Consider the following 25575-nt stretch of genomic DNA (forward strand, 5'->3'; position numbering starts at 1 on the left):
TCTTTCCCTCAACTTGATGAGGTTCCTTCCTTAGGTACTGCTCTGAGGTGACTGAAGTTAGCTGTGCAGGTCCTACTGCCATCTCCTTGTGCTTTGATACAGCGAATACTTCTCACATGTTGTATCTTTAACTTATTTTAGCCATGTGCTTAGTGTATTGATACATGTAGTGATGCAAAATGCGAGCAGTGGAGTAAATCAGTGATGGGATAAGTGGAGTCTTGGAAAATCTGGACAATGGCTTCATGTTGGTGCAAGTTATTTGCTAAGTGAACTGGAAGGAGCCTGATGCTACCAGTAGTTGGGGCTACCTAGATTTTTTAGATATTTGCTGCCCTTTTGAAAACAGTGGTGTACTAACACTGTGATAGAAATACAAAGGAAATGTTACACTGACAAAAATTTATATACTGAGAAAAAACTTCATACTGCTTGCTGCTTTAGTACGTGAGATGTCAAATGTTAGAGATTTACTAGTATTTCTGTAAGTCAGATTAAGACTTTAATTGTAAAATGTGCAGCATTCATTTAACGAGGAAATTAAAAATAATTTCTTTTTAAAAGTCAACTTAGGCATGTACCAAAATTCTATCTCATGCTCTATTTAGTTTAACCTACATTTATAAAGATACCTGTTCTAAAGCTATGCCACGGCACCAGCTTTCTTGTCTTTATCAAGGGAATTTTACGTGTCTGGGTCATTTGGGAACATAGAAATAACATTTGAATAATTGCTTGTGGATGCAGGAAATTAAATTCTATCCATTATTTTTAAAACTTTCGTCATTTCTGAAAACGTTCTTTAGATTGCAAGAGGGTGATTCAGAAGGAGGCATAATATCCAATGCTTGCAAAACCTCTTATGCTGCAAAGGGAATTCAGCAAGGTCTAAACAGTCACTTAGTACATGTGTGGTGAAAGCCCTTTTATGTTTAAGGTGGCCATAGAGAGAACTTGAACTGTTCTGGAAGCTCCTAAACTATCAGGCTAGGGTTTGAGGGCAATGATATGTAGGAATATCCAGATGATACCTGGAAAAAGAGTTAAGTCCGACAGCATGGTTCCTTTAAGTAACTTCAGCACCAACATGATGCTACTGAAATGTTTGCTTTATCTAGCTCTGAAATTCTCATTCAAGCAGAGAATGGATAAAGATTCTAGTAACAGGGCATGCTACTTGTTGACTCTCATTCAGCTTGTGTAGAAACAAATGTTAGGTGAAAAGCTGAAAAAGAAGGCTCTTTCCTTGTAGCATGTTGTTGGTGTGCCACTAGAGAATAAATTGTGTTGGTTTGGAGGGTTTTGTGTTGTTGGGTTTTTCTGGATTTTTGTGTCCTATTGTGGTTTTTATACACTCTGGAGCCTTTACATTCTAATGGAGAAGAAACATAGACTGTATGAGTTCACTGTGTACACTTTTTTCCCCAGGGAATGTCTGTTGCTTGTAGCCAGCATTTCAAAACACTTCTGTCCACACTCCTCACAGCTGCACGGCTTTTGTTTTTTTGCTTCTCAGTGCAATAGCTGTAATCATTTGTCTGGGCTTGCAGCTGATATTACCATTATTGGTCATACATTTTTCAGCATTTGCCAGCATGGATCCTTTCAGTGCACCTTCCAGCCTTGCCCATCCATGTGCACGGCGTATGGGGACCGGCACTACAGGACCTTCGATGGACTCACCTTTGACTTTGTTGGAACTTGTAAGGTTTACCTAGTTAAGGTGAGATTTTTCATAAAGCCTCTCTAAAACTGGGTTTAAAACTGCCTGTTAAACTCTACCATTGTACTTATTTCCTATCTGCACATTTTACTGAGTCCTGCATGCTGTTTTTACTTTTTTGGTGTTGTTTAGACTTTGAATCCTGCATGACATAAACATACACCGAGGTTTCTGCTAACAAAACTATGTAACAATATGCTTATTTATATTAGCATATTTAAAAATGGACATTTCTTTTTTTTTTTTCCTTCAGGGTATTTCTTCAACCAGTCTGTCTGTCATTATAGAGAATATTGACTGCTTTAGTACTGGAATCATTTGCAGAAAAAACATTTTCATTAATGTTGGAAAATCTTTTTTAGTATTTGATGATGAAACTGGAAATCCAGTAAGTTTCAGTAAGCAGTTTTTACTGCTGATCAAAAAGCAGCAGATGTACTTCTCTGGGTGTTTCTTCTTTTCATAACCAAAAACTTATTGTGCCACTTCAGTAGCAGAGGTGTAAATATCTTTACTGTGAATGCTGATCACATCTGGATTGTTCAATGGAAACCTTAAACAAAATCTTACCTATATTTAACAAAAATGTTAGATGAGATAATTGTAGCTCTTTGTTTAGACTTAATTCCTGTTTAAAATCTGAGGAGAAATACAGGTGTTCTGAAGTCAGTGGGAGTTTTGGTGTTAATTCCACTTGTACTAAGAGCTTATCCAGGTCTGGAATGTATAGGAGGAATATTTCTATACAGTTAAAAAACCCCAACAAATTACAGCCCGTGGTATATCTTCTACAGCCTTGAATTTCATTTTTGTTTTGGCCAAACTGCAAACTCTATTCTGTAAACATTTAATATTTTAACATATTAGTAATTTTAGTATAAGTACTACTATTTACAGTTTAGAGAGTGACTATAGAAAGGAAGTTTGAGGTATTGAGTAGTTAAACCAGACATCTTAGTCCACGCTACAGCTAAGTTGCCATCTGATTGCTAGTGGACTGAGAGAAAAATGCTTTATGTAAATAAGATTGTAATCTAGGGACATATTTAGACAATTCCTTATTTCCAGAGGCTGCTTCATGCATATTTTTTACCTATCCATACTCAAAAAAGTCATGTGACTGAGACAGAATTACTTATAACTAAGTGAAAATCATAATGAGGAACCTCATCTACCTCCCAGATGAATCATTAACATTCTAATCTTCCCTCCATTACCCATCCTGTAAGTTTGATATAAAATAAACTTTTCAAATTGGAAAAACATAAAAAATACAGTACAGTTCACATTCAAAATCCAGCCCCCTTTTGCTTAAGCCTTTCTCCCTCTGTGGCCTTCTGTTTGTTTTTGGACTCAAGTCTGAGAACTACATTGTTAATTTTATTTAGGTGTTTAATTTCCTGTCAAGTGAACATTTTTTGATGATCTTACTTCCATTATAAGCTCCCTTGTTTTATTTTGAACAGAGCTTATCTAGTTACATCGATGGCCTACAAAAAATGCAGTTATGGAAAGCTGGATTTTTCACTGTTGTTCATTTTCCTGATGAGCATATCACCATTCTTTGGGATCAGAGAACAACAGTTCATGTCCAGATGGGTCATCAATGGCAGGTAGGTGAAAGTCAACACTCTTATTGCCATTTCTTTGAGGTATTTATGTAAAAAGAGGTATTTATGTTAAATAAGACATAATTATTCAGAGAACAGACTGTGTCAGAAATCAATTAAAAAGTGTTCAGCTACCTTGTTAATTAAAATATTCTCATTTATCTTTTTTTAATTACTCTTTACTGTATAACTTCTGTAACAACAGAGACAAATATCTTTGGGCCAAAGGTCTCCTTCATTATGTACTCCTTATGTGACTGAAGCAGGTGTTATTTTGCTGAGGCATAAAAAAAAGGCCTGTAATTGGCTAACAGCTCCCTTCTCTGAACAAAAGATCAGCTCCTTTCTCAAAGGCTTGGGGATACATAGTTGAAAGGGGCTAATGCTGGCATTGCCAAAATAAAATACTCTCCATAGCTTTATTACTACAAAAAGCTAAACTGTTTTCACTGAAATTTGGCTGAAAAAAAGAAAAGATCAAAAAATAACAAATTTATAATTAAACAGCTGAAGATGCAAGTTTTGAAAATGGTCATGGCTGATAGTATTTTGTCTTGTGAAAATACATTTTTATATATCTGTATATATATATTTGTCTGTGTGTATATATATATATATAATTTTTTTCTCAGGGACAATTGACTGGATTATGTGGAAATTTTGATTTGAAGACAGTAAATGAACTCAGGACTCCAGACAACTTTGAATTAACAAACTCACAAGAGTTTGGAAACAGCTGGACAGCTGTAGAGGTACATGGCAAAAGAAGAATATGCTTGCTAGTATATTTTGCTAGTAGATTTTTTGCTGTTACATCATAAAATTATTCTCGAATGAAATCAGAAATTCATTCCTGGAAGTACCAGTCAGCAGCAATGACAATATCAGTGGTTCTTAAAGTGGTTCATAATCTGTTAAGGAAAAGCACCTTCTGTTCCTGCGGAGTGCTACAGAGTAGAGAAAACTGCTGTAAAATAGTCTGAATGTTTTTGAAGACGTTTGAACAGTAAAGTAGTATTTCTTGTGCATAATGGAAGAATTGTGGGTTCACTTGTGTTGTCAGATTAGCTGATCTTTCATAGCTGGGAAACATTTAACTGTGCAATCATAGCAATAGAAAGAAAAAAAAATATTGCCATATGCTGTAAAGTTAGAAATTGAACTTTTTTTACTGTAATGTTTCTAGTGGTGTTCATAGAAATGTACCTTCATAGTAGTTAGAGTAAAAAGATCTGATTTCTGACACTCCTAATGCACGTTGTGTGAGTGATCTTTGTTATTTGGGTGAGACTGTTCAGGTGTAAGGACTGTAGGTTGGAACTGTGTGGCACCTCTGAACAGACCTACCTGTACATGTGTGTTTTTGTGCTGCTTTCAGACCAGTGAAATATTTCTTCAAATTGTTATTTTCCTTTCTTTTTCATTAGCATCATGTTTTAATTCTATATCTTAGTCCTGCTTTAGTTTCATAAATGATACACTTTTTTCACATTTTACATCTCCCTAAAAAAATTAAAAGCACAAAAATATGCTTTGCAATTTCAAACACAAAGGGGTTATGAAGAAAGTTTCTCACCTTCATTTTGTGTTCTGGTTTAGTGTGTTGACAGCTCTGACATTCGAAATCCATGCAGTTTGAACCCCCTTAGAGAGCCATTTGCCAAGAAGGAATGTGGGATACTGCTAAGTGAAGCATTTGAAGCTTGCCATCCAGTGGTGAGTTGTGGTCCTGTTTAGAAACAAGTGAAAATAAACATATCACTAGAGAGAAATGCCACTCTTCATCATGAAGCACTTTGTAATTCATGCATAAAAAATACACCCAATTTGGGATATTTTCTTTTTAATCACAAGCATTATTTGTGTAAGCATAACCACTTGCTTGCTTTTCATCACGAGTGTTTTATGGCACTCATTTTTCATGCATATATAAATAAATGTATTAAATAGTGTCAGATGGGAAGAACTCATTCCTAGAAAATTTACTCAAATGTAAATCCCTGTAAAATGTGTAACATTTCAATAAGCAAATTAGCATTGACAGTTTTCTTTGAAATTTTGTCACTTCGGACAAACTTGAAAATACTGTAAGGGAAAATGACAAATTCTTGTGTGAAATTGTCTAATATGAAGAGAATATGAACTGCTCGCATGAAAATGAAGCAGTTCACAAATGAAAAGAGTTTTCCATCTACTTTGATTACTTAAAATTTATGTGTGTGTGACTTTCTTAAAATTTCTGAGTTTTACTGGTTTGTGATCACTTTAGTCTTTTATTTCATAAGGTTTTTTGCTGTTTATTAGGGCTTAAATATTACAAAACTACAAAACAGAAGCTGCTATCAATATCTTAATGTGCCTGTTCTTAATGGATCATTGATTTCATTGTGTTGCTAAGTGCTGGACAAGATTTTATGGTGCGTTCCAATGAACATTTTTTCTCATCTTTCAGGAGGCATTGAAAGTGAAATCTTTAATACTTCAAAGTTTGATAAATTGCCTTTTGAAAGAGCCTTTGTGTCGAGGTGTTGGTTGGCAGTTTCTACAGGAGTATTTTTGATAAGTGATATTTCATTTCCAGATTGATGTCACCTGGTTTTACTCCAACTGCTTGACAGATACTTGTGGTTGTAACCAAGGTGGTGACTGTGAGTGTTTCTGCACAAGTGTGTCAGCATATGCCCATCAGTGCTGCCAGCATGGAGTTGCTGTAGACTGGAGGTCTCCCAGAGTGTGTCGTAAGTTTGTTTAACCAGCATTGCCAAGGGCTGCCACTGCCAGTGTTCATGAGAGCCAGACCTGAAAAATCACTCACACCAGGTTACCTGGGGCCATGAGCTGAATCTAAGCCTCACTGATAGGAAGATGAGTTGGTGCCTCTCACTCCAATTTCATTCTGGTCTGGATGGATTATGTGCTTTTTCTGTGTTCATGAGTGGGCGCTTTTCTACTTTTAATCCCTTGTCCTATGACGTGAAAGGAAAAATCATGGGAAGTCTATATGAGGGTACAGTATGCATCTCTCAAACTAAAGGTGCAAAGTTAACAGCTCAAGCGATCTTCATCTTCAGGAGGACTTTACTCCTTAATAAGGTCTAGGAAACATGGGTGCCTTATTAGAGCCCCCAGAGCAAGTGTGAAGTATAAAGGTCTTCTGAAAAAAAAAAACCAAGTAGGTTTTTAAGCAGGGCATAGTCATTACCTTAATATCCCGCTCCAACAATTCTTAGAATTTATTGAAAAAATCTGAGGCCCTTTTTTGTAACACCTAGTGGAAATGCCTAACAGGAGGCTGTCATTTCCCCAAAGATGTGATAAAAGAGGGGAAGATGCAAAGAATGGAAGGGAGCAAGCATTGTTTTAACTTTGCAGTTGCACAGAGACTGTGCAGCTTGCTCAGGGTCACACAGCAAACTGGCCACAGGGCGAGGGGGTTACTCTTTAACTTGCGATAGAAAAGGTGTGTTTTAATGTGAAGCTCAGTCATAACCACTAGAGGTCACAAAAAGACAACTGTAGATATATAAGCTTAGTTATTTCCTGCTGGGAAGCAATGCTTTCTGTAAATCTGTGTAGTTTAAATTAGTATTTTATCTAAAGTACAGTAAATATTTGGCAATATTTTTTTAATAGATGTTCGTGTATGAACTGATTTGGCCAAGCATTTGGCTCACATCTTAATCATAAGGGGGAATAGAAAACCTGTTTATCTGTAGAATGCCTGTAAATGCATTTTTTTTCTTTTTCTTATTTTAGCTTATGATTGTGAATATTTCAACAAAGGTAAGTCCTAAAGGAAGTGACAAAATGTCAGTAGAATCTTGGGGGTTGTTTTATTTAAGTCTTAGAATCTTTGTATAAAAATAATTGTGTTAGTGAAAATGTTTATGAATGAGATGTTGTTTACCCAGCCAAGATTGTTTTTCTGCTTTATTTTGCTTTTTCAAAGACTTTTAATTTAATAATATTTTTATTCCTGGACCTTTCCCAAGGACACGTATCTGACAAATTTTCTTTGCAGTGATGGATGATGATTAAACAATTAAATCATTAAGTAATTGATAGAATATCACCCGAAAAGTGCTAGTGGCACTTCTTGCTTAAGAACTTGCAGTGCAGTTCAAAGCTGAGCAGACCCCAGTGGCCATGTTAAATCGCTCACAGGCTCATGTGCAGCCTCCAGAGGGAGGTAGCTGTTAAGCTATGACAACTTTTTGTCCCCAGATGGGGAATAACACTCCTTTTAGGTCTGTCTGACCTAGCCTCAAGTTCCTGAGCAGGCAGCATTGCTGCTGTGTTACAGTGGCTGTCAGCGAGGGGTGCAAACCTTGCACAAGGTGCTAGAGCATACCTTGAACCTGCACTGGGTGCTGTAGTGCTGTGTTAACCTTGGAATCCATATCCAGATTATTTCCAAATTCCCCTGTGAGCGTCTGAACAGTTAGATGTGGCACACAAGCCAGCCTGGTGTGAGGAAGGGTCAGGGCTCCTGCTATTTATGCTATAACCCTTTTTATCAAGCTCGTGTAGAAGCCTGTCTATCCACATGGTATGTGGAGTATTTTGGTCTTCTGTTGGATGTTGTAGCAGCTCACTCCTGGAAAGGTTTCTGAAAGGGACCAAGTTCAAATTGGGAGAGACTTGTGCACTGCGCCAAGCCCAAGAAATTTGCCTTTTCTCGTACACTGACTCCTGAAAAGATTGAGTGGGGTCAAATCACTAATGCATGGGAATTTTATCTAAATCGCTGTTTAAGACTTTAAATTAACTTAAATAAAGGATAGTTGAATATAAGAGGTGATTGAAGTTATTAAGTTTTCTTTTTGGTTTGTTTCATGAAAGAAATACAGCCTGATATTAGACAATCTTAGTGCAGTTACAACAGACTGAAAGTGCAGTGCTTCTAACATCTGTGGTGAAAGCAAAGCTAGACGGTAACACATACTTTTAAAGTGTGTTATTATCCTTGTTACTGAACTCTCACTGACAGAAATTCGTGGAAATAGTGGAGATTTGTGCATGTGACCAGCTTTGCAATAAACGTGGTTATTGTATACTTCTTACTTTGTATTTTTGTGTTGTTTGCTAATCCAGCTCATCAGTATTCAACACAGGATATTTCAAAGCTTCCAGTGGGGGGAAAAATCATCTCCATGCTGAAGATTTTCTTGTCTACATAACTTACAGAAGGATGACCCAGAATTAGTTTGTTTTGGAGACAGGAAGGTTAAGAAATTGTCTTAGACCAGAAAGAGGCTTTCTTTATGTAACTTTGTGATGAATCCAGAGTGAAATACTTCCAGTCCCACTAGGAGCAGAAGCCTTTTGTCTTCGGTCAAGGGAAATCCTCAGCTGGTGTCTGTGGTCTCTCAACTGTTGGATGGGCCTGAGATGGGAGACTTAAACATATTAGGATATTTCCAGAACACTGTATGTTTTAAGTAATAATTTAAAAGTGTTTTTTCAACTCCTCGCACTGAAGGTAAAGAGGTATCATTGTGCATGTTTAGGTGGGCATGGACATGTGTGCTAATTGGCTACCTTTTCATGCTAATAGGCTCTAAAGCTCTAGTTGTAATACAGCATCCTTAGGATTTCAAAACTCTTAATAAATTTTTAGATTTTGGAGAACCAGAATGTGAAGGCAGGCTGCAAATTTCAGTCCAGACTTTCAACCAGCTGGAACAGATTTTTAAGGGTCAGTGCTATTAATGGCAGCTATCAGTTGGGAAGTTATCTCAGATGTATGCTTGCCATGTCCTGGCTTGTGGGTAAAATGGTAATGAGGTGAACTGCTCAGATGTGGCATTAAATACCTGATTTTAACAGAGAACTTAACAAAAATGGTTTCAAACCCTTAAAAATAATCTCTAAAATATTTTTCTCCAGTGAAGTTTGATCTAAATGAGAAGGTATGGCTTTTTAGGTTTGTGAAATAACTTTGCATGTTTTTGGCTTTTCTTACTTATAGGTAAAACATGACCATTCTTTGCTTATGATGCTAATTTCTTCCTGTCTTACTTCACAGTGGTTACATTTGTATCTTCACTGTTCAAGAAGTGTTTTGATGCTTGTTGACAACAAAATTTATTCCCTGCAAAATGCCTCATGCTTTGGACATTAATAAAATAGGTTTTAAAGAGTAGTAAGAAGTGTACAATCAGTTCAGCCATACAAATAAATAGTTTAGAAGGATCGTGGGGTGATCTTACAGACACACTGTTTACTTCTGAATCAAATAACCATTTCAATGACGTGATTATGAAACCAAAGCAGATGAGAGGGGGGGAAAAGAAGAAGCTCATCATCAATCTTGAAAGTTGAGTGCAGGTATTCTTGACAGTTTCCAGAACAGGTATTTTCTGAAAAAGACTGTTTTGGTTTTCATTTGAGTTTAGTGCATGGCACCTAGATCTATTTTCAGAGTGGTGAGATGTGTTCTTTATGTGCTGTACCCTAATGTTTAGAGCTCAAGCATTTGTGACACTTGACTTGAAAAATAATTGATTTTTTCTCCACAGCTCTGGGAAAAGGCCCATATAAACTGGTCAGCTATTTGGATGGAAAATTTGTAATAGCAGCGAAATTGGTGGATGGTGTTGTTTTCCCAGTGAAAGAAGATGATATTGTTCCTGGACAAGTAGTGAGCTTTATGCTGACTTCAGGACTTTATAAACCCAAAGCACATGGTAAAGTCACAATAACCTAGCAACAATAACCTAGCATCTTAAATAAGAGCAAACTCTGCCCTTGTTTTTAAGAATAGACCTGGATGAAAAAATATCTTTTATCTATCTGTCAGCTGAATATGCATTTTAAAGTCTGCCAAAATTTCCTTTGGTGGGTTTTAGTTAGATTGTAGCTTTGTAAACAGTTGAAAAGCAACTGCCTTCCCACCCCCCAGCCTTTGGAAGCACCAAACTGGTATTGCAGCCCAGTGCTCCATGTGTGTTTCTCTCTTTACATATCTTCTGGGGAAGAATGGGAGAGAAATACTGCAACAAAAGTGTTCCTTACTTTCCCTGGCTCTGCCATCATCACTGATTGTCTGCCCACGTGCACAGAGATGCCCTTTGGCACTAATTGAGCTCTGTAAGGGTGGGGGCTTCAAATTTGTCTCCTTTGGGTACCAATTTAAGTTTCCCCTGAAGGAACACGTGGCTTCTTCAGCAGATGAAGGATGTTTTGCGTACCTTCAGACGTGAGCAGGTGGCCTACAAGAGTATATATCCAGCATTTGTGACATTAATTAAATGCTGAAGTTGTCTGCATACACAACTTTAATGCCCACAGAGCACTTGGGTATCAGTAGTTTTACTGACCACAGCCCCGTGATCAGCTCTTTGGACAGCCAGAAGGTGTAATCAAAGGAGGGATATGGGTCACTTAAAAAAATGATAAGCATTTGATTACTAATACTGCTGTCTGTAGAACTGACACAAGAGCTCCTGTAACAGAATAGCTAGGGACAGATTTCTTTTATTAGTCATAGTTTTGAGGCACTTGTACATTGCGTTCAATGTATGTTTGGAAAGGGAAGGTCAGTCCTACTGTTCTATTCCCCTATAAAAATCTCTTCCTCAGAATTTCACCTGGCAAACAGAATTTGCACCTTATGGTCCAGTTTGAGTAAATGGCATTTCATCATTTGGTCATGAGGAACTCGACATTCTTGCTTCTCTGGAACCTCAGCAAAATGCATGTCTTATCAGTTTCAGGCAATTCCTGGATAATGGAGAGTTTGGGGCATTAATGCACTGACTGGCTGTAGAGCAGGTGTTAAAAGTCACACTGACTGTCCTTTGTTACTTATCAAAGAGCTACTTGCAACAGACAATTCATAAAAAGGCATTCACTGGTACTGCTGGGTTTTTCAGATTAACTGAAAAACCTCAGAAAACAAGGTGGTCTTCCAGAAGTGTTACACCAGAATGTGATAATATATCCTTTTAATAGAGATCATTTGTTTTCTGCGCATTTTTTTTTTTTTTAAAGAAATGCTACCCGGTCCTGGGGGGTTACTTGATTTTACAGTAGATTAATGGCTGTTTTCAAGAGAATAGCAGAGTTTACAGCAAAAGAGGAAGAAGTAATTCTGTGAGCAACAGATGCCTGTAACAGGCTCAAGATCTGATGCCCTGCAATTGGCTGTACAGAGGCTGCTTGAAATCAGAAGTACTGCAGGGTAGGGTATCATGAGGGAACATTAGCCAGAAAAAAGACTTTGCTGTAACGTTCTTAGAGGGAGAGCTAGAGAGCTGAATGCAAAATACAATTTTTAAATTTATTTTTAATGAAAGGTTGAGCTTTTAAGCTATCAATTCCTGATTGCAAATGTTACTTTTAAAGCTAGTTAGATGGAATTAAAGTTTTCATTAAATAAATGGCTTAGTAAAGACAGTAAATTAAGTTCTGCTTGACTGCAGGACTATATTCCTTTATCCTGGTGTGGGCAAATGTCTTAATCTCTTTGTATTCCTGTTGGAATCTGTAGAGTATTTAGAAAACTAAATAATCATCACAGTCTAGCACTCTGCAATCCATACATAGTGTGTTTTCTTACAAGATTCAGGCTGTTTTCACTGGTGAGGCCAAAGTCAGTTTTCACTCCTCATGCTACTAGTATCAGTAGTGGTACGTCAGAATGAACCTAGTTTATTATGCATATATCAGCAAGTAAATGAGCTCTGTGGGCTTTCTTCTGTTTTCTTTGTTCAGATTCCAACTTGATTTCATTTGAAACAGCCGAGAGACCAAATTATTTTCTTCAGCTGGTTTCCAATAATACTCTTGTTCTTTCTAAATGGAAAAAATCGGAAGATTTTCACAACAGATCTACATTTGTCATTCACAAGAATACGTGGCTTTCAGGATACAGTTCCTTTGAGTCGTTTGCAAAACCAGGATACTTCATCCACATTTCAGCCTCTTCAGTTGAGCTTTTGAAGTACCATCATTCAGAGGAGTTCAGACTGTCCACCCTTTTTAAACTTGTAGGTAGGTAATTATACTTGAATTTTATGAACAGCAGTTTTCTTCCTGTACAAATCCAGGCTAAATGGTGGTGTTAATTTCAGAGATGATGAGATTGCTTACCTCTCCCCTACATTACTGGGAGATGTGAGTACTCTGGGACATCCAGGCTCAAAATAGTTTTCCCTGAGCATTGCACTGAAGATGAGATTCTGTTTTCTTGTGAAAAGCCATTAAATAGCTTAACACACAGTTTTGTTTTATTTGCCTAAGGGGTTTGGAAATACATATCCTAGTGTATAGTTTCTGGGCAATACTTGCTGTGGAGGTGGTAAGAAAATTCTTTAGGAGCAGAACATTCATGCTCATAAATAATGGATGCACAAAGGGAATAGAAAATAACTGAAGGGATCTCTTAAAGTTAAGGTCTGTGGACAACGTTTTCTCTCCTTTGCCTGCTGCCAAGAGAGATTTCTCTACAGTGAGTTCTCATTGCTAACCTTGTGGCCTCCTCAGGAGTAATGCCATCCAGTGCTAAGGACATGGCCTGTAGGTTACACAGGCCAATTTCAATTCTCATTTTCTCTTGAAAAACACCTTGACTTTTATCCACTAGCCACTCAGAGATGCTCTGTTGGTATGTTAACCCCTAGTGTTTCAGTCATCATCCAGTTGGAGGTATTCACCTCTTTTTGGGGTTTGAGATGTCCATTTCCCTGACGTTTCTTGAACAGCTACAGTTCTTGAATAGAAAACAGACTGCTGTGAGGGTGTTTCCATCTACTTGACAGATTCCCATTCCCATAATAGTTCCATTCCACTGAGACATTAGGATCAGAAATGAAGAAGATACTCACTCTGAGGATCCCTTCATAGGACCCTTTTCCTTTCCTGGCTGCAAATGTTGCTCCTACAAGAACTGATAACAAAAACACACAAAATCATGTCAGTCAAGCTCTTTCTGGTTTTGTTTTTTTTTTTTTTTTATATTAGTAAGGAAAAGAAATAATAACAGTTTTTACGTATTCTTAATCAAGTGGAACCATGCACTGAAATGAAGATGGCCTTAAGGTCAGGAAAAACATGCAAGAGGTTATATTGGCCTATAAAATAAAGCAAAGCAGATTATTCATGTAACTACCCTTTGCTTTAGTTTTTACTTGCCTTAACAAGTCAAGTTAATTAGATACGTCCCACATATTCATTTGTGAAATTCAGTGACAATTACTTGTTGAAACCAAACGTAGTGTATAAAACTTAAAAATCAGTGCTAAAACTTTTTTATTGTACTGTAGTTTTAAATGCCTTAGTAATTTGTTTATTTGGGTAGCAGAAGTGTTTTAATAAGTGTTCCTGGCAATACCATGTTTTAAAATCAGTAGTTCATTCTCGGAAACTGAAGTGTGTTTTGCAAGCAAAGAAAGAAAATGAAATATTGTATCAAAAGAAGCATGGCCTGGCCATGTTCTACAGTGACCATGTTGAATTGTGGCACAGGCAGACCTGAAGCAGCCTCTGATTTCTATGACAGAAGAGGCCAACTGTATGCCTCGTGGAGCTTCTTGTTATCAAAACATTGAATTAAAGTGTTAATGGTGTCATTGTGAATTTACTGATGTTTTACAGTACATTATGCTGACAGCCTAATGCAGCTGTTGACTGGCACACTTCAACTTCAGAAAAACGACAGATTTTGTCATTGCCAAATGCCTGCTGCCTCTTGACAAACGCTTGTAATCACAGAGCTGTTGAGGTTTTTGAACGGCAGAATTAGAGGGCTAATGCTCTTACCAGGATGTTCGTACAGCATTTCAAGCAAGGGACTTTTTTTGGACCTAACAAAAATATCTCCTTCGTCTTTTATCTTTGAGGGAGGAATGAAGAAGGTTAAAACATGTTCCAATTCTCAGTGGTCATCCATTAACACAGAATGGTATGTCTTTTCAAGTGTGAAGTCTTTGCCCTCCAGTCATTATATCAAAAAATCCTATCTATGCCAATGGAAAACTAAAACAATTTACCCCAGCAAGTGGGATCAGATCAAATGATCAAGAGGTATTTCATTAATCACCACATCCGAGGGCTTGGGTTTCAGAGTTTTATAAGCAGAGGAGCATAGGGCTCCAATCTTTCTCCAGTGTACTTTCACAAGGGCCAGCCTGCTGATGTAGGGTAATTACATGGTCTAAAAATACAGCAGCATTTGTTTAAGTTAATGGAAAAGTTACACCAGCTCCAGAGTGCGCAGGCAAAAGCATATTGAGTTTACTGCTGACTATTGTAAATGCTTTGCATATTAGATCAGAAACTCTTGAACCGGGAACAGCTATTCCTACGGAATCAGAGGATAAATATCAGGAGCAGAATAATAGGCCCAGTAAATCCCCTTGGCCAGAAAGTTCCTCATGAGACTTCTTCATGCTCTGTGACGCACATTCGAAAGGAAGAATTTTAAGTGACCTGATCACCACAGCAGTAGATACATGTCTGTTTAAAGTCAGCTGATGAGTCACTTTTTCCAGTTTCATGGCAATAAATATTGTCACGTTGGGATACACCGAGGCTGCGAAGTATTTGCCATGAGAGGTCACTTTGGCTTTAAAATTGGGTTATTTTCATTATACTTCAGTTTTTCTGCTGTCCTGTTACCAAAAACATTTGAGGAAATTGACTAGAGAACTGACTTTTGATATGTAGCATGTACTTATTCTCAAGAAAATAGTTTTGCATTCTATTCAGGAATTTTTTTACTGGGAAATAAATTGGTATGCATTCAGTCAAAAGAAAGAATATCCTTAGTCTTACCAGATGGGCAAGCACAAAGGTGGCATGTAAGAGCTATCAGTTCCCATTTGAGATTGCTGGAAAATCAGTGTATGTAGGGAGTTTATGACCATTTTATGGATATAGCTGCTGTTCTCTTACCCTTTTTAAAAAAAATGTGCTCAGCTAGTTACCTTTTATTTTTCATATGATTATCAGGTGTTTAAGACCACGATGAGTTACTTTTATGTATATAATAAAAATGTGACTTGCCCTATATAAATTCAGCAGCAAAGTTTTTAATAATGCTAGTTATGTGCTTTAATAGCTAGCTTGCTGTAAATATAAGGCCTGTTTTAGAGAGAATTTTCAGCTAAAATTAAAATCTCAAGATGCACTAAGTGTAGGCACACTGCACAGAGGCATTTTTCAATGTTTGTTTTATACAGAGCACTTTTGGTTCCTTTTAATCTTTGATCCAGTTAATCTTAATTAACTGAATCACTTTGAGAAACATGTTACAAAACTGAAAATTGAATACATTTTAATGAATTTTTCTTTTGGTGTTTTTTTTTTTTTTTTTTTACAAAACCATCTTTTTACCTTAAGCCAGTTTTACACGTGATACTACTAACTATTTTAACTTCAATTTGCTCTTACCCATTTCCATCAGTAGAACTAATTTTCTAGAGGGTCCTGGTTCACTCATAATGAGTTGTTGTTGAGCTTAATTTGAGCTCATGTGCTTTGTTGGCCCAAAAGATCATGACATGGGCCCTGGGGCTGGAAAATGCTGAGCAACTGCTGTTGTACCTGCAAATCCTATGTGTGTCACTGAACACATCTGCTTGGTAGCTCCTGGAATCAGACTGAGGTTACTGTACAATAACATCTTTCCTTTTTGTACTACAAACACAAACATTTGGCCTACCATTTTTGGCTGAATAAATAGGAGGAGATTAAAGAGTTGCGTTAACATTGTAATAGTAAACTGAACTGTAAGTAGATGAGAGGTAGGTAATTACACTTTGCTTTCAGGGATGTTTTGGCTGGGCACAAAGTTTAATTTTTCCAGTGATGTTTGCTTACATTTCTCATTGCAGAAACTTAGAAGTCATGAGCAGAGTTTGTTACTAGTTTGTGTGTGTTAACTGGGTAGATAGGATTTCATATTCCTAAACTTGTAACTGAGGAGACAGGCAATCTAAGTTACCAAGCAGAGTTTCGCCTCCATTATAAATAGAACTAACTCTAAAGCAATTTCTGTGCCTACTAGATATTTTTGAATTTTGGGTTAAAGTAGCAAAAAGAAAAAAAGTCTCAGGTAAGAATAAAAATCCAAATACTTGAATTTTCCATTATTTTTTTAAACATTTATTTTAAATACAACCTTTTATTAACACTGGAACATTTCAAATTTTAGAATTTATTTTTAAGTAAATAGCCATTTTTTGAGCATAACTTGGAATTATTCATAGTACAGAGATTCTAACAATGGCAGATTTTGTCCTCGTGAGGTAAAAGGCAGGATAGATAATTAATGTGGGGTGGACTTGTGAACAGTAGGAATTGTCAGCTCACAAAAGAAGTGGCCAAGTTACTAAGAAAGGTGGTTGTGACTCAGCAGAACCCCATGTAAGTGATAAAATATCAAAAATCTTCATTAAGGTTAATGACTGTTGTTATCCCAGTATTATTTTTGAAAGCCATGAACAAGAAAATAGTAAGTTATGGGGAAGAGAATGCTTCTCTGATGTCCAAGAAAGTGAGAAAGCAGTGGAGTTGGGGAATGTCTTTTAATGTTTTGTCTCTGGCAGTGTGCATGCCTGTGCCCCTACAAGGGCTTTCCTCTGTACGTCCAGCGCGTTGATGTGCTCAGCTCATGTTGGGTAAGAGAACCGTGGGCTCAGCTGGCACGTCAGCTGGAGCCACTGTCACCCAGGACATAAGTCACCATTGTGGAAAGGATTTGCTGTGTCACCAAACAGAAGACAAATGCTGGTAGACTTCACAAGGAGACACATGGTTATCTCCAAATGCCATGACAAATCCTTTTGAGGAACACATGCCTGATACGAGAATCTTGATTCATTGGCTGTAAACTGTGTATCATTGTTTTGTTGTGAGTGAACTCTGCTGTTGCACAGTAAGCTCGTGTTACTGGTTGCTGGAGGGGGAATTAAGTATTAAAAAAATGGGAAGCATGTGGTGGAGGTGGCTGAACAGACCAAGTGACCTCAGCCACTCCTCACGCGGCTTCCCCTCAAGGCCCTTCACCATCTTCAGTGCTCTCCTTTGGGCACACTCTAACAGCTGAATGTCCTTTTTTATATTGTGGTGACCAAAACTGCATGCTGGGCTTGAAGTGAGGCTGCACCAATGCAGAGCAGACATTTTTGTGCTGGTTTTTGTTTTGTTTCATTTTACAGTGGCTTGATCCTTGGGATGCTTGAGCATTCCAGACGCTAGGTGAAATAGTGAAAACTTTAAATATGATGAATGGCTGAACTGGTGTTTTCCTAATACTCCGAAGAATTTTCCCATAATTCATAACAAAGCACAGATATCATTATACCTTATGTGTTTTCAGAGACATCCTGAGAACTTTCTGGGAAAAAGGAAAGCAATTCATACTAATACTCAACTCTTGCTGTGGTGATTTGGTGGACTCTTTAATGTAATTTGCACACTACAGACACTGATACAGCGCTGCCTGGCATACTCAATTCTCTAAAATCCCTTGACTGGAAAATTAAATGTCCATTGGTTCTACAGCTCTTTGAAAGCAATTTTTTATGACCAGGTTCACAAATTCTTCTGTTCTCCATTGTTCTTTTTGTAGAGGTAGAGACAAAATTTGCAAACAAGCATAACTTCATTCTTGACTGAAAACAGCGTTTATGTGTTACACTCAACAAATGCTGTGTGTTTATGTGGAGATTCACCCTAAATCCTACCAAGGCATGCAACACCACCAAACTCTGTGAGCTTAGTCTGCAGGAAAGCTTGAGGAAAATGTGGCTATCATTTCATGAAAGTCTAGGTTGGTTTGGGGAATGGGAGATGGTATGTTAATCCCAGCACTTGGAAGTGTTAGTTCACGGTCGCTGTTCTGCTAAATTGAGAAACTATCATTCTTCGTCAGGTTACAGTCTGCCTTCTGCAGGCTTGCACTTTGATTGTGTTTGAAACTTACTCTGTGGTTAATGGTGAGTTCTGTGGCCAGAGTTAAAAGTTATGGATTTTCCTCCATACTTAATCTAGGGTAGACTAATGAATGAGATTTCCTAGATTCAACTTGGATTTACTGTTATTGCTGGTTATTGCTACTGTCGGTGATTGCCTGTGCCAACAGGTTTCTGATATGTTTTGTGTTTCTGCCATATATCTTCTTTTGTCTTTAAACCTTCTATTTCTGCTATATATTTCTGCTATATATTTTCTTTTTTCCTTAAACCTTACCACTCAACCAGTCCATGCATACAAAGCACCATACATCAGTCTGCAAAATGTATGGAAAAAATTCCCTTCCTCCATTAGATTCGTGTAACTTAAACTGGTTTCACTGTAAGGGATCACAGAATAATTCAGTGATGTGTACATAACTTCTTATGAGAACATAATAAATGCCTTTTTATACCATTGTAAGAATTGTGCTTTTAAAAGCAGTGACAAGTTACATCCCTGGATAAAATGAGATGTTAAAGGGGTAACACTAGATGGCAACATACACACCCTTTTGTCTGAGTTTGAATTACATTTTTAAGAGAATTATTTGTATTTTAAAATAAGACATTGATGGTTAGTAATAACGGGGAGATAATTACTTGTAAGTGCAGATTCCCTAAATTGCAGGAAGAAAATTTTCTCAGTATCTTCTTGGAAAACTTGACTGTCTTCAAGAAGATGGAAAAGGGCTACTCTTTGTATCTCAGTCAAGCAAAGATCAGGAAAACCTAAAAGAAAAAGAGACTTCAAAAGACCAAAAATGGAAACTCTAAGTAGTTAGCATTTTCTTCCTGGTTTTTAATGTAAACATTGTTTAAGAGCAGTTACTCTTTGTAGGCTGTGAACAACATTGCTCTGAGCTCGGGTCTACTAATTTAGAGGGGACACATATATGATGATGGTTGTCTTCTGCAGGAAGTGTCACTGCCTTGCCCTGACTGCTACTAGAAGGAGCTGGTGTGGGCTATCATAGTGCAGGGACTGAAATCCAGATATATCATGTAAATCTTGCAGGTGTTGAAAGAGCTGCTGGGCTAATCCAGCATTGTGTAGGAAACCGTTCTGCATGGAGACGGGGGAGGGCTAGAGTGTATTTGAATTTGTGTTTCCATTATGTGACTTGGAAGTCTTTCAATAAACACTGTGTAGGTGCCACAGTGAATGTAAGGTATGCCTCTTAGTGATATGCATCTGTGTGCATTTCTAGAAACATATGAGAATAACAGATCTTTGCTGTTTTTCAGATGTTAAATTCAAATTTCTGTCCCGTTCTACGTGTGAATGGCGTTATGATGCCTGCACAAGCCCTTGTTTCAGGACATGCAGGGACCCTTTGGGAAAAAACTGTCAGATGGTACCAAAGTAAGTGTCTATTTTTATGGAAAAGTGTGTTATTTAGGCAAGACACTTAAGCAGGATAATAGGAATGCGAGGGCCCAAATGTACACTTAATATAGCAGGAGTGCGTTGTGTAAGGAGGCAAGTGAAAGAGAAAAGAAGTGGAATAAAACCTGCTGCCGCAGCCACGTAAAACAAATGTCAGCCTTTAGTGTACTGTCAGGTTCTGGAAGGACTGCTGTATTTGTAACTTTCATTTTGGAGGGTATTGTAGAGTATTAATAAAGAGAGGTTATTATAAGTTTGTTTCAAACAGTTGTGCCCCTGCTTTTCCATTATGTCATTGTGACAGCCATATCTGGCCTTGCCTTTTCTTTGAAGTGGAATTTGTGCTAAGTCTGGTAAAACTGACATTCAGATTTTGACATGTAAAACTACTGGGTATTTCTTCAGCAACAGTATTCACTCTTGAACATGTGACTGTTCATTTCAAAAGCTGAGTGTCACAGAGTTCATGCTTTACCTTAGATCTGAGTGGGAATGGAAGTCATGGCAATGGCATTTTGAAGGAGTACGCTGAGGTGAACCAGACTGCTTAAACATACTTTATATATAGATTCTGTTTTCCTAAAATTGAATGCTTGTTGCAAAAGGTACTATTCAACTAGTTAATACTAATTGTTTTTCTTTTAGAGTGGAAGGATGCATCCCTGTCTGTCCTCTCAACATGTTGCTGGATGAAATCACTCAAAGATGCGTGTATTTGGAAGACTGTATGTCTGAAAAGTTATATATATATCATATATTGGACTTGGCTTATTAATGTATTAGTTCTTTATTCATAATTTCAAATATCAGTGCCTACATTGGTGTAACCATGACCTTAGTTATGTGAAACTTGAGCTCACTAAACATACATTTTAGTTAAATTTCATCCCTCAAAAATATGAGACAAATTTTAAACTAAGAAAGATGTTCTTTCTTCATATAACATTTCAGTAACATTAGATGTCAAGGAAATGACTTAATGAATTTATTTTTTAAATTGTCTGTGAGTTTTAGAAGTTTAAAGGCAATTGAAAAATCAGTTATATGAGTTAAGCTAGAACTCTGCTGGCTCCATCACTATAATTATTCATAAATTTCAGGCTCTTCTCTTGTGTCTGATTTCAGGCATTGAACCTGCAGATGACAGCCCACCTCTGCTTCTCAGCATTCAAACACCAGCAGTTCCACATTTAACACCAAGCACAGGTTTGGCAGTGATCAGTGAAGAGGTCACTTCATTTCCTGTACCTGAAGCAAAGGACATGGAAACAACACTTGCTACAAAATTGCAACCCACTGCAAGTACAGGGAAACTGGAATTTTCAGCTGTTACATCCAGTAAAACACTTCCAGCCATAACTTTATCACCAAATATTTCTTCACAGTCAACAGAAATGACATCTCGGAGAAGCACTACAGCAATGACTGGGACAACAAAATCTAATGTAAGCTTGTCTGCTTCTGTTGACGTTTCTCCTTTGTTTCCATCTACTGTCACTTCAGAAACTTCCACAAGGATACAACTGGTCAGTACTGGCTCCACTAAACTACTGAGGGCTACAGAACCTCAGACAGCAGCTGCTGCACATGCAGGGACCACAAGCACAGAATCAGAAAGCAAGCCAATTGCTACTTCTGTTTTTACTGGGGCACCACTTATACATAGAACAACAGAAATGCCAGTCAAAACTAAAATAGTGGAATTATCAGAAATGGCCACAAGAACACTTCCCACGGAAGAAGCACAAGTAAAACCAGAAGGACTTACAACATTTACACCCAGTTCATTTGAATCAATAACAGAAAAAACTACTGCATATCTGCCACAGTTTTCCACATCTCCACCTCTGGACATGCCTTCATACACACCACCAGTAAACTTAACAGGAACTTCAGAAGGGACAAAAATAAGTGTAGAACAATCTTTTACCACGGTAGCTAATGTTACAGTGACATCATTTTCTCCTATACTCACTACTTCATCCTTGTTAAAGCCAGTGTCTTCAGCAACAACAGAAGCAGCAGCTGTTTTAACCAAGCAGAGTGTGAAAACTACGTTTTCACCAACATCCACGCCACCTATTTCATTAGGAAAGGCATCTACAGAACCTCCTCTTGGAATGGTTCAACACCTGGCTGGTGTTCCAGAGGTTCCTTTCACTACAACTCTAGGTCCGAAGATGACAACTCTACAAACTCAAGAGACATCATCAGAAACAACTTTATCATTTACAACTCATAAAAAGGAAATCCCAAAAATAACACCTCATGTGGAGCACACATCAAGTTCCTATTTCCCTCCCTATTCACCACATCCTAGTTCCAGTACTGAAAAATCCTTCATTCTTTCTACAAAGAGACCTGCAGTGTCTGCTCCTACTCCTGCTTCTCCAGCTTCAGGTGAATTCAAAAAAACATTTAAAACTGTTTCAACTACAGGGTATCCCTTAAAAACAGTTCTAAACACAACAGAGTTCCTGACTACATTTTATGCTAAATATCCTGTCATGGCTGAGACTATCAGTGTGACACCTTTGTCTGTTAAGGTAACATCCCCGCTTGAATTAGCAGCAAAGTCAACTTTGTTTTCTGGAAAAATATCTACTGAATACAAGTCAGCTCTGGTTTCAAGTACAGTGAAGACAAGCACTCCAGCATATTCAGGTAGTGTCACCACATCAGCAATGGAAACCAAGGAAACCACCATAGCTCCTTTTGCAGCTACAAAAAGAGAATCATCTCAAAAAACATCCATCACTGGATCTCCACTTGCTCTCCTTAGTGGAACTGAAACCACATTGTTCACAACACAGCCTGATAAGTCACAAGTAGAAAGTGTTACTCCCATCTCTGCTGGAAAACCATCTGCTTTGACTTTTTCACCATCAACTTCTCTAATCTCTTTAAACATTTCTCTTCCTTCACTGCCCTCGGATGGAAAAGAAGAATCTCTGACAACTCTCAGTCCCATGCATACATCCCATGAAATAACCTCTTTATATCCAAGAACAATTCTACCAAAATCTATGTTAACAACTGAAAAGACTTCACCAGTCCCAACTTTCTCTATCTTATCTACTATACTAGAACAATCAAGTTCAATAACAACAGTATTAGACAAAAAATCACTAGTGACTATCACTGATGCTATGTTCTCCCCATCCTCTGAATTTAGCAGTCAGCTCATAACAACCAAAAAACTAATGACAGGGAGAGAAGAATCCTCTCTGTCCCCTTCTGTCGCACTTCCAGTAACAAAGTCTTCTTACACTTTCTCCACCTCTCAATATCTAGGAGATAAATTAGTTTCCTCACCTTCTGTAACACAACTGCTACCAGAAGTAACAACCACACCAAAATATTCAGTACAAACTAAAATTCTTTCTACAGCATTGAAACCTACAGTCCAAAGTATAACAGAAGCAGTGAAATTTCCAGCAGCTGCAGCTCAGCCATCCCTGCCTCCATCTTCAGCAAGCCCCTTGTCCTTGCAGACATCTTCAGGAGATAAACTTTCAGTACGGAGCACAAGGACCACGGTTATACCACCGCCTTCTACTCAGGAGACTACAGAACTTGGTCGTCAGACCTCTGAATCTTCATTGACAAGCCAAGTTCACCAGTATCCTGCAGAACCTCTAACAAAATCCACTGGTCAGCCACAACCTGTCTTTAGCACAACTGAAGCTACAGTAGAACTGACCTCATTATATCCCTTAATGACCTCACTATCTGAAGGCACTCGTTCAAGTATGTTACCTACCTCAGTAGGTCCTACAAAAGTTATCTTACCAACTCAAAAATATTTGCGTTTAACTGATTCAGTCACGCAGCCACTTGTGTCAAGAACTTCTGTTTTGCACGCTACAGTCCCAGCTAGAACAACAGCTGACTTGGTTTTTGGCACCAAAATTCCCCCTTTCTCACCAGAAGTGCTTGCTGCTTCCTCTCTAACAACAATTAAAATAGAACCTTTTCCTTCATTTTCCACACAAAAGGCAGGTACAGATCTACAATTCACACGTCATGCCTCATTTACTGAAACACTTGAAGCATCGCCTTTGCCAGGTTCCAAGTCAACCTCTTCAATGGTTTTGCTACCACAAACAACAGAAATTCCCGTTGCATTGGGATCCACATCAACAAGGAAAAGTGGTACAGAGAAAACTGCAGTGTTGCCTAAGCAGGTCACACCTTCAGCCACCACCTACAGTTCCATCATCCCACCAAGTACAGCCTTGTCTACTGAGGCCCGTTCATCAGCTGCAGCTTCAGCCTCTCCAACAACAGGCACTGCTGGGCAAAACCTCAGTATTGCATCAGCAGCTTCAGACAAAGCAGCAGCAGTCACAGAGCCCATCACCACCTCTCTTTCTGTTACTTCAGAAGCAAAAGGAGCCTTGCCCCTCCACACAGCAAAGTCTGAAGAGTCAGAATTAACAACAGGATTCCAGTCTGTCCTTACTCAGCGAGTTACACCTCAGACGTTTTACCCGCCGTATTTCACAAACACAACTTCAGTTCTCTCCACTGTACATTCATCTGCTGAATCAAAACAGTTTTCTTCTGTAGCTCCGTCATCAGAGAGTATTACTCAAACTTCAAAACTTGAAATAACATCTGAGATGCAGACACCTTCTGTGAGTTCACTGCTAATGATATCTGATCATCCAAATGACACAGCAGCTCCATCAGTTTCCTTGTTTACTTCTTTATCTACCAAACCACTTCATGGCTTTACTACAACATTTTCTGATGGACTGGCAACAGCTGAGGCCATGTCAGGAGCCGCAGCATCACCTTTTATGTTGCCTCGAGAAACAGCCACTCTTCAAACTTGTTCAGTGAGTAGATATAAATAATTTCCTGCCTGCTTTGGAATATGCCTTAGTTACTTTTACACACAGATAGAAAGTAAAATTGTGAGCTGTGCCTTGATACTTTAAATCCTAAAGATCTGTTAACAAACAAGGGACCCTGACTGTTACCCATTATATTTGAAACCTTCCATAACTTCATTATGCATAACATTTTTTTCCAAATATTTTACTACACTGGGTTTCACGCCTCAGTTTTCTGGGTATGACTGTTAGAAGAATGGGGGTTTTTGGCAAAATATCGTGTTTCATACTGTCCAGTGGCAGCCCTTCTTAAAGTACATCTTTCCAGACATGTCTTTTATCATTCCTTCTTGTTTCCTTCCATATTTTTCCCTTCTCAACTTTCTAAATTGTGAAGTTAAAAATTCAGTAGTGCTGTTCTCATCTTTACAACAGGACAACAGTGTTAATCTATCCTCAGAATGGTCAGGTTTTCAAAGTTGTTCTCCACTTGTCGCTTCCATCGGTGTCATGGGGATCAATAAGTATTCTGTACCTAAAGAATGTGAACCCCTTTTTTAACAAAAACTCTACAATACTGTTATACTAGCTTGGTAAGAATGGTAACCTCTGTCTTTTACTGAATCTGCCTTAGCCAATCACAGAGAGTGAGTGCATAAAACACATTTGTTTGGATGGACAACTGATCCAGGTTAATAAGTCACAGAACTGCCCATACAATGCTACTCAGCCCAGCTGTGGAGTTTTAGGATTTGCTACTCAAACAAATGGTGACAAATGCTGCCCAAAGTGGGAATGTGCATGTAAGTTTTAATTATGCAATACTTTTGAAATGCCTTCAGGTAACAATTTAATGCGTGTGTAAGACGGGTAAGAATTTACACTTCTATACCATGGCATAGAAATGGAAGATGCACATTGTATGGGTTACTCAATGTCTAAGGAAATTTATAATTTTAGTTTGACATCCAGGGAAATAAAATGAAATGCTCCTTTAATGTACTCAACGTTAGGTATCTGCAGTAGATGTGTTCAGGTCTGACTTAGATAC

At 38.0% G+C, this 25575-nt stretch overlaps 1 protein-coding gene across 1 annotated transcript in view; it reads left to right on the plus strand.

Moving 5' to 3' along the window:
* The window catches only part of OTOG (otogelin), a 95232-nt gene that overhangs the window by 46174 nt on the left and 23483 nt on the right, over nucleotides 1-25575 (plus strand). Inside the window, exons 23-35 of the mRNA XM_017726562.1 lie at nucleotides 1585-1723; nucleotides 1977-2111; nucleotides 3190-3336; nucleotides 3966-4085; nucleotides 4933-5049; nucleotides 5915-6071; nucleotides 7090-7116; nucleotides 9855-10022; nucleotides 12052-12330; nucleotides 19542-19659; nucleotides 20329-20408; nucleotides 20809-24527; nucleotides 25159-25327. Of these exons, the coding sequence (XP_017582051.1) occupies nucleotides 1585-1723; nucleotides 1977-2111; nucleotides 3190-3336; nucleotides 3966-4085; nucleotides 4933-5049; nucleotides 5915-6071; nucleotides 7090-7116; nucleotides 9855-10022; nucleotides 12052-12330; nucleotides 19542-19659; nucleotides 20329-20408; nucleotides 20809-24527; nucleotides 25159-25327 (5375 nt within the window). The remainder of the gene's footprint in view (nucleotides 1-1584; nucleotides 1724-1976; nucleotides 2112-3189; nucleotides 3337-3965; nucleotides 4086-4932; nucleotides 5050-5914; nucleotides 6072-7089; nucleotides 7117-9854; nucleotides 10023-12051; nucleotides 12331-19541; nucleotides 19660-20328; nucleotides 20409-20808; nucleotides 24528-25158; nucleotides 25328-25575) is intronic.

This window comes from Corvus brachyrhynchos, unplaced genomic scaffold, assembly GCF_000691975.1.
Source record: "Corvus brachyrhynchos isolate BGI_N302 unplaced genomic scaffold, ASM69197v1 scaffold62, whole genome shotgun sequence".
Classification (NCBI taxonomy): domain Eukaryota; kingdom Metazoa; phylum Chordata; class Aves; order Passeriformes; family Corvidae; genus Corvus; species Corvus brachyrhynchos.